This window comes from Equus caballus, chromosome 5 (genome assembly GCF_041296265.1).
Source record: "Equus caballus isolate H_3958 breed thoroughbred chromosome 5, TB-T2T, whole genome shotgun sequence".
NCBI classification, from domain to species: domain Eukaryota; kingdom Metazoa; phylum Chordata; class Mammalia; order Perissodactyla; family Equidae; genus Equus; species Equus caballus.
Window position 1 is genome coordinate 44,281,752 of NC_091688.1, and position 11,169 is coordinate 44,292,920.

An 11,169-nucleotide genomic window follows, 5' to 3' on the forward strand; every position below is an offset into this window, starting at 1 on the left:
TTGGGAGCTGTTGCTCAGGAACCCCCACCGAAAGAGTCGCAGAACGTGCTCCACAGCAGACGTTCTGGACTGAGAACTTTCCCCACAAATGATACCCACAGGGGACATTTAGATTGAGAGGTTACACAGAATTGCCCCACGTCTGGGAGACTGAAGACAGCCTAAGGAAGGTGCTTGGCTCCAGAGCTCCCCAGAGGGAATCAAGATGTCCGAGAGACCCTTGTGAGCTGCCCAGCTGCTTCTACTGCCCAACCCCTCCGGGCTCCAGAGCCTCCCTCTGTGCTCCCTCCCCCTCATTCACCCTCCTATAGTGGTGCTTGCTGCAGCCCTCCCTGGTTGCTTTATTTATTTATTTTGCACCAACAGGGTTGCTGCAGACTCATTCTCGCCTGGTTTAAAAAGCGAGAGAGGAAAAAAAAAAAAAAAGGAGAAATGCTTTCTGGCTCTTTTCTCTACCTCGGTCTTGGCAGCAGCGGCCGCAGCAGCAACAGCAGCAGTGGCGGGCAGCCGGGCAGCCGGGCAGTGGGGAGCGAGGCACACTGGGGAGGTGTGGGGGCCAAGGTGCAGCTCAAATGGGACGGGCCCCCAGCCCTGGACAGATGCAGTGCCCAACTTGATGCCACCCTCCAGCTTCTCCGGTAAGTGCCCCCACTTCCTGTCCCAAAGCTGCAGCTGCCCTTCTCCATACCATTCTCAGAGGCAAGGCCAGACCAGTGTGCCTGTCAAGGCCAGAAGGTTATGCCCACCCTGCCTGCCCCTTCCACCCCCCCCCAGCCAAGCACTGATCCTGGCTCCACGGGACTTTGATGGGAAAACTAAGATGTCCCAGGTGCCCCTGGGGGGAAGGACTCCAAGGAGACCTCCCTCTATCCCCTAGTGCTCCCTCTACCTCTGGGAAGGGTTTTTTACGCAACCGGTGTGGCTGTTTCAGAAATTTTTCCTCCAAGAGCCCCCTCCCCACGCAGGCCCCCATGCTTCAATCAGGAGACTGCTTTAAAGAGTTCAAATGTGTCTCTGGACCACCACGGAGAGACGAGAAGAAGAAAGCACCCTATTCCTTGAGGGGATGATGCCCCAGACCCCAGCCCATTTAGGGAGAGAAAGAAGCGGTTCTGACACCTGTCTCTTCCTGCAAAGTGGGTGGAAGCCAGTCTTGTAGCCATGGAGATTGGCAAGGGAAGTTTGTGATTAAATTAGCCACCTTATAAATAAAGAAAAGGGGTTGGCCCCAGATCCCCCAGCCCCTGGCCCAGCAGGCTTTGGGGACTGAGAGGAAACTCACAGGAGTGGGAAGGAGGGAAGCTGGGTTACATGCTTCACTGCACTTTTGCTAAATGCAGAGCAAGAAGGATGAGCAGGAACTGCAGCGGTAGCGATAAAGAGCTAGCTGTCAGGTGGACTTCCCAGAACAGGCACAGAGAGAACGAGGGAGGCTGGGACTTTTCTCTCTCTGAAGAAGTCAGCATGCCGTAGAGACCTGTTAGGTTGGGACAGGGACAAGAGGAGTCTGGCCAGCAGCCTTTGCCTGCCGCATGCCATTCTTTTTTGTGCCCAAGTCTCAAAACGGTGTCCTACATTCCTCTGCTCTTTGGCCTCTTTCTTCAGTTTCCCAGCTACTACAGTTCTCTGAAGTAGCCGTAGGATTGCTGCCAAAACGATGCTTCCAGAGGAGGGTGTAGAGTGGGAGAGGAAGGGGAAGAAATCACGCCATCTCTTAACCTGCCTCTCCTTAGTTCCATGTGGGAGAAAAAAGCAGACCCTGTAGGACCCAGAAAGCCTGGAGCCTGAAAGACCAAAGGGGATCGGGACGTGCAGCTAGAAAGGAGCCCAGGTGTCCTGCCTCCCAGGGAGCATTGGTGGCTCTTGTCCTATCTCTTTAGCCATCCCTTGCCAATTCCAATACCTCCCCTCCCTTGGGGTCTCCTTTGGCGTTGAACAGGGTGAGTCAAGGGCTCTCACCACCTAAGGACCCCTTCTCCTCTGTGACTTCAGTCAGTCTCCAATGGTCATCATAGTCACCATTTTCCTGATTTTGCCCAGGCCCCTGGAACACAGAAACCCACTTTAAGTAGATAGGCTGTTCACACAGCCTGTGCCCAGAGATCTGCTGTGCCAACCAAAGGCTCCCTTACTCCCACCCACAGTGTCTGATTATGTGCTGTCTCTCCTCACTTCTCTGTGCCTCCCTGGCTCAAAATCTGCCTCCTGTATATTACTCAGGCAGCTGAGGCCAAAGGGGACGAGAGATCTCCCTCAGATTCACACGCTCGACTTGAATCAAGACACCATTAAGGAGGGATATAAGAGAAGCCTAAGTTCGAGGACCAAGCAACAAACCTCAAAACTTGGGCATCTCTTGTGTCCCTCACACACCCCAATGTCATCTGTAGGGGAGGAAGGGTTGCCCTTGGAGGTCTTGTGAGGGATTCAAGTGCCCCCTGGATCTTGTGCCATGGCTAATGTGCAGCTTGGCTGTCATCCACATAGGCGTACTGGGGAGATTGGATCTTGCTAGTCCAGGGCCTCAGGCCCTGGGCCAGGCTGGAGGAGGGCAGAGAGGCAGTAAGTGGAGCCTGGGGGGCAGAGAGGCAGTAAACGGAGCCTGGGGCACAGAGTTGAGGCCCGCATGTTTCGCAGTCTTGGATGACTTAGTCAAGGTGAGGCCTCTCTCCAATCAGGATCCAAGGACATGGTTCCCCTGAGCTTTAGACAAAGCTATGGGTAAATAATATGGGAGAAGAAGGGTGGGCAGAGAGGGACAGAGCAGACCTTGGGGAGAGCAGATATGAGGGAGAAGGGACCTGAGGTATTCCTGGATTCACAGATATAGGAAAAAAAAAAAAACATTACAGGGAGACTCAAAGTCACTTCCCTGCTGTTTCCTGTCCCATTCTGATAAAAATTTCCCCACAGAAATCAGGCTTGACGAGGGTTCCATGAGCTAGTGAGCGCTTGGCCTGTCACCCAGGGCTGGGAGGGGGAGGAAAGTAGAGGTTCCCCGAAGAGGAGCCCCAGGAGGCTCCAGGAAGGTGTGCACCAGAATTTCTCCTGGTTCTGCACTCTACTTGCTGGCATTGCTGAGATGGATAGCTCAATGTCTCTCTCCTTAAGGAGGCCCTGGGAGGTCCAGGGTCACCATCATCTGAAGCCACTTTCCCAAAAGGGTCATGTCATCATCTATTCCAGGATTGAAGAGGGGATGGCTGCGGCCACAGCTCCAAAGCAAGCCTGGCCCCCGTGGTCCCTCCTCCTTTTCCTGCTCCTCCTGCCTGGAGGGAGCAGTGGTGGCTGCCCTGCTGTGTGCGACTGCACCTCCCAGCCCCGGGCAGTGCTCTGCGCCTACCGGCAGCTGGAGGCTGTACCTGGGGGACTCCCGCTAGATACCGAACTCCTGGACCTGAGTGGGAATCGCCTGTGGGGGCTTCAGCAGGGAATGTTCTCCCGCCTGGGCCTGCTCCGGGAACTGGATCTCAGCTACAACCAGCTGTCCACCCTTGAGCCTGGGGCCTTTCGTGGCCTACAAAGCCTACTCACCCTGAGGCTGCAGGGCAATCGGCTGAGAATCATGGGGCCAGGGGTCTTCTCGGGCCTGTCTGCCCTCATGCTGCTGGACCTCCGCCTCAACCAGATTGTCCTCTTCCTCGATGGAGCTTTTGGGGAGCTGGGCAGCCTCCAGCAGCTGGAGGTTGGGGACAACCACCTGGTGTTTGTGGCTCCAGGAGCCTTTGCAGGGCTGGCCAAGCTGAGCACGCTCACTCTGGAGCGCTGCAACCTCAGCACGGTACCCGGCCTGGCCCTGGCTCATCTCCCGGCACTAGTGGCCCTAAGGCTTCGAGAACTGGATATTGGGAGACTACCGGCAGGGGCGCTACGGGGGCTGCGGAAGCTAAAGGAGCTGGAGATCCACCACTGGCCATCTCTGGAGGCCCTGGAGCCTGGGAGCCTGCTTGGGCTCAATCTCAGCAGTCTGGCCATCACTCGCTGCAATCTGAGCTCGGTGCCCTTTCAAGCGCTGCACCACCTGAGCTTCCTCAGGGTCCTGGATCTGTCTCAGAACCCCATTTCATCCATCCCAGCCCGAAGGCTCAGTCCCTTGGTGCGGCTCCAGGAACTACGTCTGTCGGGGGCATGCCTAACCTCCATCGCTGCCCATGCCTTCCAGGGCTTGACTGCCTTCCACCTCCTGGATGTGGCGGATAATGCCCTTCAGACACTAGAGGAAACAGCCTTCCCTTCTCCAGACAAACTGGTCACCCTGAGGCTGTCTGGCAACCCCCTGACCTGTGACTGCCGCCTCCTCTGGCTCCTCCGGCTCCGCCGCCGCCTGGACTTTGGCACGTCCCCCCCTGCCTGTGCTGGCCCGCAGCATGTCCAGGGGAAGAGCCTGAGGGAGTTTTCAGACATCTTACCTCCAGGGCACTTCACTTGCCAACCAGCCATGATCCGAAAGTCTGGGCCCCGCTGGGTTGTTGCAGAGGAGGGGGGGCATGCTGTTTTCTCCTGCTCTGGAGATGGAGACCCAGCCCCGACCGTCTCCTGGATGAGGCCTCAGGGGGCTTGGCTGGGAAGGGCTGGGAGAGTAAGGGTTCTAGAGGACGGGACGCTGGAGATCCGCTCAGTGCAGCTACGGGATAGAGGGGCCTATGTCTGTGTGGTCAGCAATGTGGCTGGGAATGACTCCCTGAGGACCTGGCTGGAAGTGATCCAAATTGAACCACCAAATGGCTCTTTCTCTGACCCCAACATCACGATGCCAGGGATCCCAGGGCCTTTCTTCCTAGATAGCAGAGGCATAGCTATGGTGCTGGCAGTTGGCTTCCTCCCCTTCCTCACCTCAGTGACCCTCTGCTTTGGCCTCATTGCCCTCTGGAGCAAGGGCAAAGGCCGGGTCAAACATCACACAACCTTTGACTTTGTGGCACCTCGGCCTTCTGGGGATAAGAACTCTGGGGGCAACCGAGTCACTGCCAAGCTCTTCTGACCTTTCCTTCCACACTGTGGACCCAGCCAAGCCAGCTTCAGATCCAAAAGAGGAAGGGAACCAAGACCACTTGGACCAGAACCTAGTCCCAAGCAGCACAGATCTCCCACACCTCCCACCTGCATCGTGCCAGGAGCTAATGATGCCTCCTGATAGAGTCTGCCCCCTTGTGCTTTTGCCATTTGAGGATAAGCATTGTCACCTCCTCCCTGAGAGTCCCGGAGAGCGGGGACATAGACCCCGTAGTAAGCCCAGCCCTCCCCAACCACACACAAACCAGGAAACATAACCAAGGCTCCAGTCTTCTAGTCTAACCACCAGGCTTTCTTTGCACACACTTATACCTTTTTAATAACCAATACCAATTGCCAACCACAACTATAAGATTATTTCAGAGATGGGGCTTGGATGTGCCACTTGCTTCTTGGAGTCTCTGATCCTCAACCAGGGGGTCTCCCTCTCTTTTCTGCTCTGTCCCCTCCCAAGGTGCAAGGAACTAGGGCAGAGGACTTCAGGCTAAGGAGAAAAGGATGCGAGTGTGGGTTGGGGGAGAAGAGACTACACACTGGCACTGTGTCTGCATGAGCCTCCACTACCGGCCTCAGTCTGTCATATCATTAAACCTGCTGCCAAAAGGCCATGACAGTAGCAGCCAAAACTAAACATGATCTCAAGTTTTCTTCAGTCTCTTTCCACCCCTTGTTTCCATCAAATCTCCTTCTTTGCACCCTTTCTGCCTTTATGCCATTGAGTCTGTATCCCAGTGGCCTCTCTGAACCTACTGCAGCCTCACAAACAGGGGTTTATGCAAAAGGCAGTCCACCAGGCCTGGAGAGATCAGCACTGCCAGCCCATTTCACTTTCAACCTTTGCCCTGCACTCTCCATCTCTGGAGATGGAGGAGAGATCTTCCGCCTTCTAATGGATCCCTCTACAGAAATTCCAGCCCAGGACACCCAGCTCCTTCCCTTCTTTCTCATTCTTCCTTCCTTCTCATTCTTGTTGGGATCTCCCTACCATTCCTGTGTCACAGATTCCTAGTGCTCTTGAGGGAAAGCAAGAAGGGAACTCCTGGAAAATGACTAACAAAACCAAGAATCTGCAGTTGTCAAAGGAGAGAGACCCAGAACACAGCAGGACCAGGCTTGGAGGAACAAGGGAGGAGGCACTGCACTCTGCAGTGAGAAGTGGAGGGAAGAGGGAGCAGCAGGAACTGCCTGCCTCGTTAATTCCCACTACCCTTCTGCAGTTTCCCATTCTGGGTGCAGTGCAGCCCCGGGGGAAGCTGCCTCTGGATAGAGGTCACCGTCTTATGCAAACCCCAGATGTAGACGTGGAGTAGGGGGAGGAGATGCTGACTGCCTGAATGTGCTTCAGACGGAGGGCAAAGCAGAGCCAGAAAAAGTAGAGATGTTGAGAGCTCAAGGGACAGGGCAGCAGCCTCAGCAGCATCATCAGAAGTGGAGGAGTGAAGGGAGAAGAAAGGAGCAGGGAGGAGGGACCGAGAAGTGAGAGTCACGTGGCCCTGGGGAGTCTCTCTTTCTCTCTCTCTCTCTCTCTCTGTAGCAGCATCTGCACAACATCCTTAATTCCCCTCCACACTCAAGCACCCCCACCCATTCCTCACCAAACAATACGCAAGCATCATGAGCTTCCTAAACGACTCCTGCTGCTGTTATCCTTGCTCTGAGACTCGTTAGAAGATTCCCAGCTCAAACTGTCCCTGACAGATGGGAGGAGCCAGCACCATTGAGGAGGCAGCGGACTTTACGACAACCTCTTTGGTGGGGCAGAGGTGGCAATATGGGGGTGGGGCCAGAGGTGAATGTGAGGACCCCGCAGTTTGGAGAGTGAGGCTGGAGAATCTGACAATCTTGAGACGTGGACGTCCCTGAGCCTCCAACCCTGCCCCCCAACTACGCACACACAACTCTCAGCATCCCAGCAATCTCCCCTCTCCAGTTGATAAGACACTAGAAAGGTTTCCCCAGGAACAGCACTTTCCCTCCTCTCTGAAATCTTTCACCATCGGTTTATTAGGTTGGGACGTGGGGGTCAGGTGCTAGAGCCTCTCACTTGAGTCGCCCACTCTGCAATGCAGAAAAGGGTGGAAGCAGCATTGCTGCACAGAGAAATCTTCTCTGGGAAGCCCCCTGAGGCAGTGAGGAACAGATGGCGTGTGTCTGGAGCAGGCGATGCTGCTGCCCGAGTCCCAAAGTCTCCAGAGCAGCATTGTTCAATAGAAATAGAATGTGAGTCATATATGTAATTTCAAATTTTCCAGTATCACATTAAAAAAGCAAAAAGAAACAGATACAATTAATATCAATACTATATTTTATTTAACCCAATGTACTCAAACTACTATTTCAACGTTATCAATATAAAAATTAGTAATAAAATATTTTACATTACTTTTTCATAATAGGTCTTTGAAATCCAGTATATATTCTACACTTACAGCACATTCCAATTTGATCACTAAATTTTCACCAGAAATATCTGATCTGTATTTAGGTTTCACAAAATTCACTGTTGAAAAAGTCAATTCACACATCCAAGTTGTTCCAAACACATTAAAAGTTTTCCAATAACTAAATCAAGTATCAGTCTTAACATTTAAATTAATCAAAATTAAAGAAATTTAAAATTTCATTCCTAAGTCACACTAGCCATGTTTCAAGTGCTCAGTAGCCACATGTGGCCAGGGGCTACTGTACTGAACAGCACAGCTCCAGACACTACAACTCTGGGCATAGACTAGGGCTTCCTTGGCAGCGGTGGGCAAAGTATCCCTCAAGAAGCACATTCAACTTAGGGGAAATGTCTGTGGAGCTATCCCCCACTACCACGCCTTATTCTCCTTACACAGCTTTTCCAGAATACCTCCAAGGAACGAAGCCTGTTCATATAACCAGGCTATCGGGCGGAGCATTTCCACAGCTTGCCCCGTCATCAGCAAGCTGGCCCCTCATCTTACCTGTCTGGGAAGGCTGTCCTTAGCTCAGGTGCGACTGTACAGGCTGGTGAATGTGTGTGTCAAGTGTGTGAATGCAACCAGGGACACATGTGGGTGGTATGTGTACATGTGCAGGGATGTTATGGTCCACATTGTGGGGGCAATCCAACAGAGGCTCTCCACAAGGTGAGACAGTAGTAGAGAGACAAGATAAATTTATTGAGGGCCTATTCTATGTCAGTGACTATATATATGTTTTCTTATTTAATCCTCATTCAACCCTATAGATAGGGCATCTTAGTTGATGAACTAAAGGTCAAATAGATTGAGTAACGTGCTCAAGTACACAGAGCTAGTTAGCAACAGAGCTGAGTTTGAACTCAGGGCTGTCACAAAACCCAAATGCCTTCCACCATACTGCCACACTGCCCTAGCCACTGTCTGCTCTTATAACTCCTTCCCAGGGCCTCTCATCTGCAGGACCTGAGCTGTGAGAAAGGTAAAGTCAAGGGTCATCTTCCACCCGACTCACTCTGAACAACTCTTTTAGGGGCACTGGGGTCAGTTGTTGATCCTCACCTTCCTTCAGCAGCCCTAATGCACCTGATGCAGGAAGCTGAGGGTTGGCTGGTTTTTACTCTTTCGCTCAGTCCCCTCCCCCAAGGTCCTTGCTGTCTCTGCCCCAGAGACCAACAGAAAGCAGCAGAAATTCCAGGAATCCGATGGACTGCACTGAAATGCCTGGCTGCCAGCAACAAAGCCTCTCATGGTGAAAAATAGAGGCTTCCGATTTCTTAGGCCCTTGTCTAGGTTCTCACCTCAACAACCTCTTAGGGTACAGGGAGGCTGCTCAGGAACTTCTCATATGGAGGAACAGTCTGAGCTGTTTCAGATTCGAGGAGAATTTGACTCTGCCCACCTTCTGCCTACCCTGCTTGACAGAACTCCGTGAGTCCTCTTCCTTCAAACTGCTTTGTAAGGGGAATTCAGCAGGAAGACTTAGAGCTGGATGGTAGCGGCCAGGAGGGCTGAGGAGACTGTCTCTCTCCTAGGACACCTGCCACAGTTCATCACTCTGATCTAAAGACTGAGGAGTAATACCAGTGTAATTTCTGATACTAACGCACATGCTCCCAGTTGCTGGTTTCTGGTGAAGAGCCTTGAGTGATGGAGGAGGAAGGGGAGACTCCTACAATGGGCAAAGGGAATGTGCTGTTTTCCAGAAACTCAGATAGCTGAACACCATTTGAACGGATCGTTTGCATGTGGTCCGAGAAGGGAACTCTGAGAGCAGCCACGGCTCTGGAATCAGGCTCCTTACCGTCTCTGAGAACGCCTCGGTGCCCAGTCCTCCAGCTGAAGTCTACTTTCCTGCTTTGGTTTACTGAGTGGAAACACTTGCTCATTGCACTCACCTCCCATTGAACCCAGACCTTATGTTAACTAGTTTCACCTACTGCCTCCTGTGTTACCCTGTTCAGAACACCCTTCAAAGAAAGAGAATGGACTCTTAAGAACTGGAGACAAGAATAAAGCAATTACAATTCACCCAATCCCAGGCTCTCGTAACTACTGGTTTCAGTCCTAATTTGGGCTCTTAGAGGTGAAATGAGACGACAAATCCCAAATACACAGGGACTAGAGATTGAGTTTGGAATCATCTCCCCTAAAGTTACCCTTCTACTCCCCAATCATCCTACCCAGCCAATTAGAAGTCAACCTTCCTTTGAAAAATTTCCAGGAAAAGTAATTACACCTGCTTTTCACTGCTCTGATTAGGAAATTCCTCCTATGGTTTAATTTTTAATCCATCTTTTTGGACTTCCACTTCATTTCTCTTTTTTGCCCACTTCCTCCCACTGGAGCTGGAAGATGAGCCCATAAAGTAGGCCTGTGCTTTTTGTAGCAACAATGGACGGACGTTCTTCCTTGGGTCTGAACTACTCTTTTACCTTTTTAGAAGTAAAAATAGCTATAGCAATCAAGGCACTCAAATACCTAGGAATAATCTTAAAAACAAATGTGTAAATTCCATATGACAAAAACTTTAAAATGCTACTGATGGGGCATTAATGACTTAAACATGTATATAGGAAGATTCTATATCATAAATACAATTCTGCCTTAGGTAATCTAAAAATACGTGATTCCAATCAAAATAATGTTAACATTACAATTGAAAAGTAAATTGTGGTATACTCCCTCAATATACTATTACACAGTAATGAGAATGAACGGACTAAAACTACACACAACAAGATGGCTCAATCTCACAAAAATAATGTTTAACAAAAGAAGCCAGACACAAAAGACTACACACTGTGTGATTCTCTTTACATAGAAAATAAAAGGCAAAACTAGTTTCTGCCATTAGAAGTCAGAAGAGTGGTTACCCTTGAGGGGAGTAGTGCCTGAGAAGGGACACAAGCCATTCAGGCTTGCTGATAACGTTCTGTTTCTTGATCTGGGTGTTGGTTACACAAATGTGTTCCATTTTTGAAAATTTATCAAGATGTATACTTTTCATTTATGTACTTTTCTATATGTTGTACGTCAATTTTTTAAATTGTGGTTTAAAAAACCACAATGTACATCAATTTTTTAAAAAACAGCATGGTCCTAGAACACAAATAGAGATCAATGGAACGTGAAAAATCCAGACATAGATGCAAATACATATGGCAATTTGGATCTTACAAAGGTAGCATTCAAAAACAATGGAGAGAAGATGGATTATTCAATAAGTAGGGTTGGATAAAACAAACAAAATCAAGTTGAATCTCATGCTTTTACACCAAAATAAATTCCAGGTGAATCAAATATTTACATATACAAAAAGAATAAAAGTATTTAACAAAAACATAAGAGAATTTCTTAATAATCTTAGGTAGTGGGAGGCTTTTCTCAAAATGATAGGAAACCCAGAAGTTATCAAAGAAAATGTTGACAAATTCAACTACATAAAGATAAAAAATACCTGCATAGCAAAAAAATCACCATAACAATGTAAAAAGACATAGGACAAACTGAGAAAAAAAGAAAACTATTTTTAACTTACATACGATCAGAGTAATTATTAAGAAAAGACCTAACAACCAATAAAAATGTGAACAAAGTATATGAACAATTTACAGAAAAATAAAAAACAATTGCCACTTAAACATATTAAAAGATATTCAATCTTATAATTTAAAAATTACAATTAAAATTACGAGACACCATTTACACT

At 49.7% G+C, this 11,169-nt stretch overlaps 1 protein-coding gene across 1 annotated transcript; it reads left to right on the top strand.

The window, feature by feature from the left end:
• Positions 1-318: 318 nt before the first annotated feature.
• Positions 319-9,493, top strand: LINGO4 (leucine rich repeat and Ig domain containing 4). The gene is made up of 2 exons (XM_023641147.2): positions 319-638; positions 3,187-9,493. The coding sequence occupies exons 1-2, from the start codon at positions 433-435 to the stop codon at positions 4,979-4,981; spliced, it is 2,001 nt and encodes a 666-aa protein (XP_023496915.1). The 5' UTR covers positions 319-432; the 3' UTR covers positions 4,982-9,493.
• Positions 9,494-11,169: the final 1,676 nt, after the last annotated feature.

What these genes read in the sequence shown, in the direction of transcription:
- LINGO4 (XM_023641147.2), top strand. Translation starts at nt 433, where the DNA reads ATGCTTTCTGGCTCTTTTCTCTACCTCGGTCTTGGCAGCAGCGGCCGC. An exon ending in GCCACCCTCCAGCTTCTCCG is followed by an intron (nt 639 to 3,186) that starts GTAAGTGCCCCC and finishes CATCTATTCCAG; the next exon opens with GATTGAAGAGGGGATGGCTG.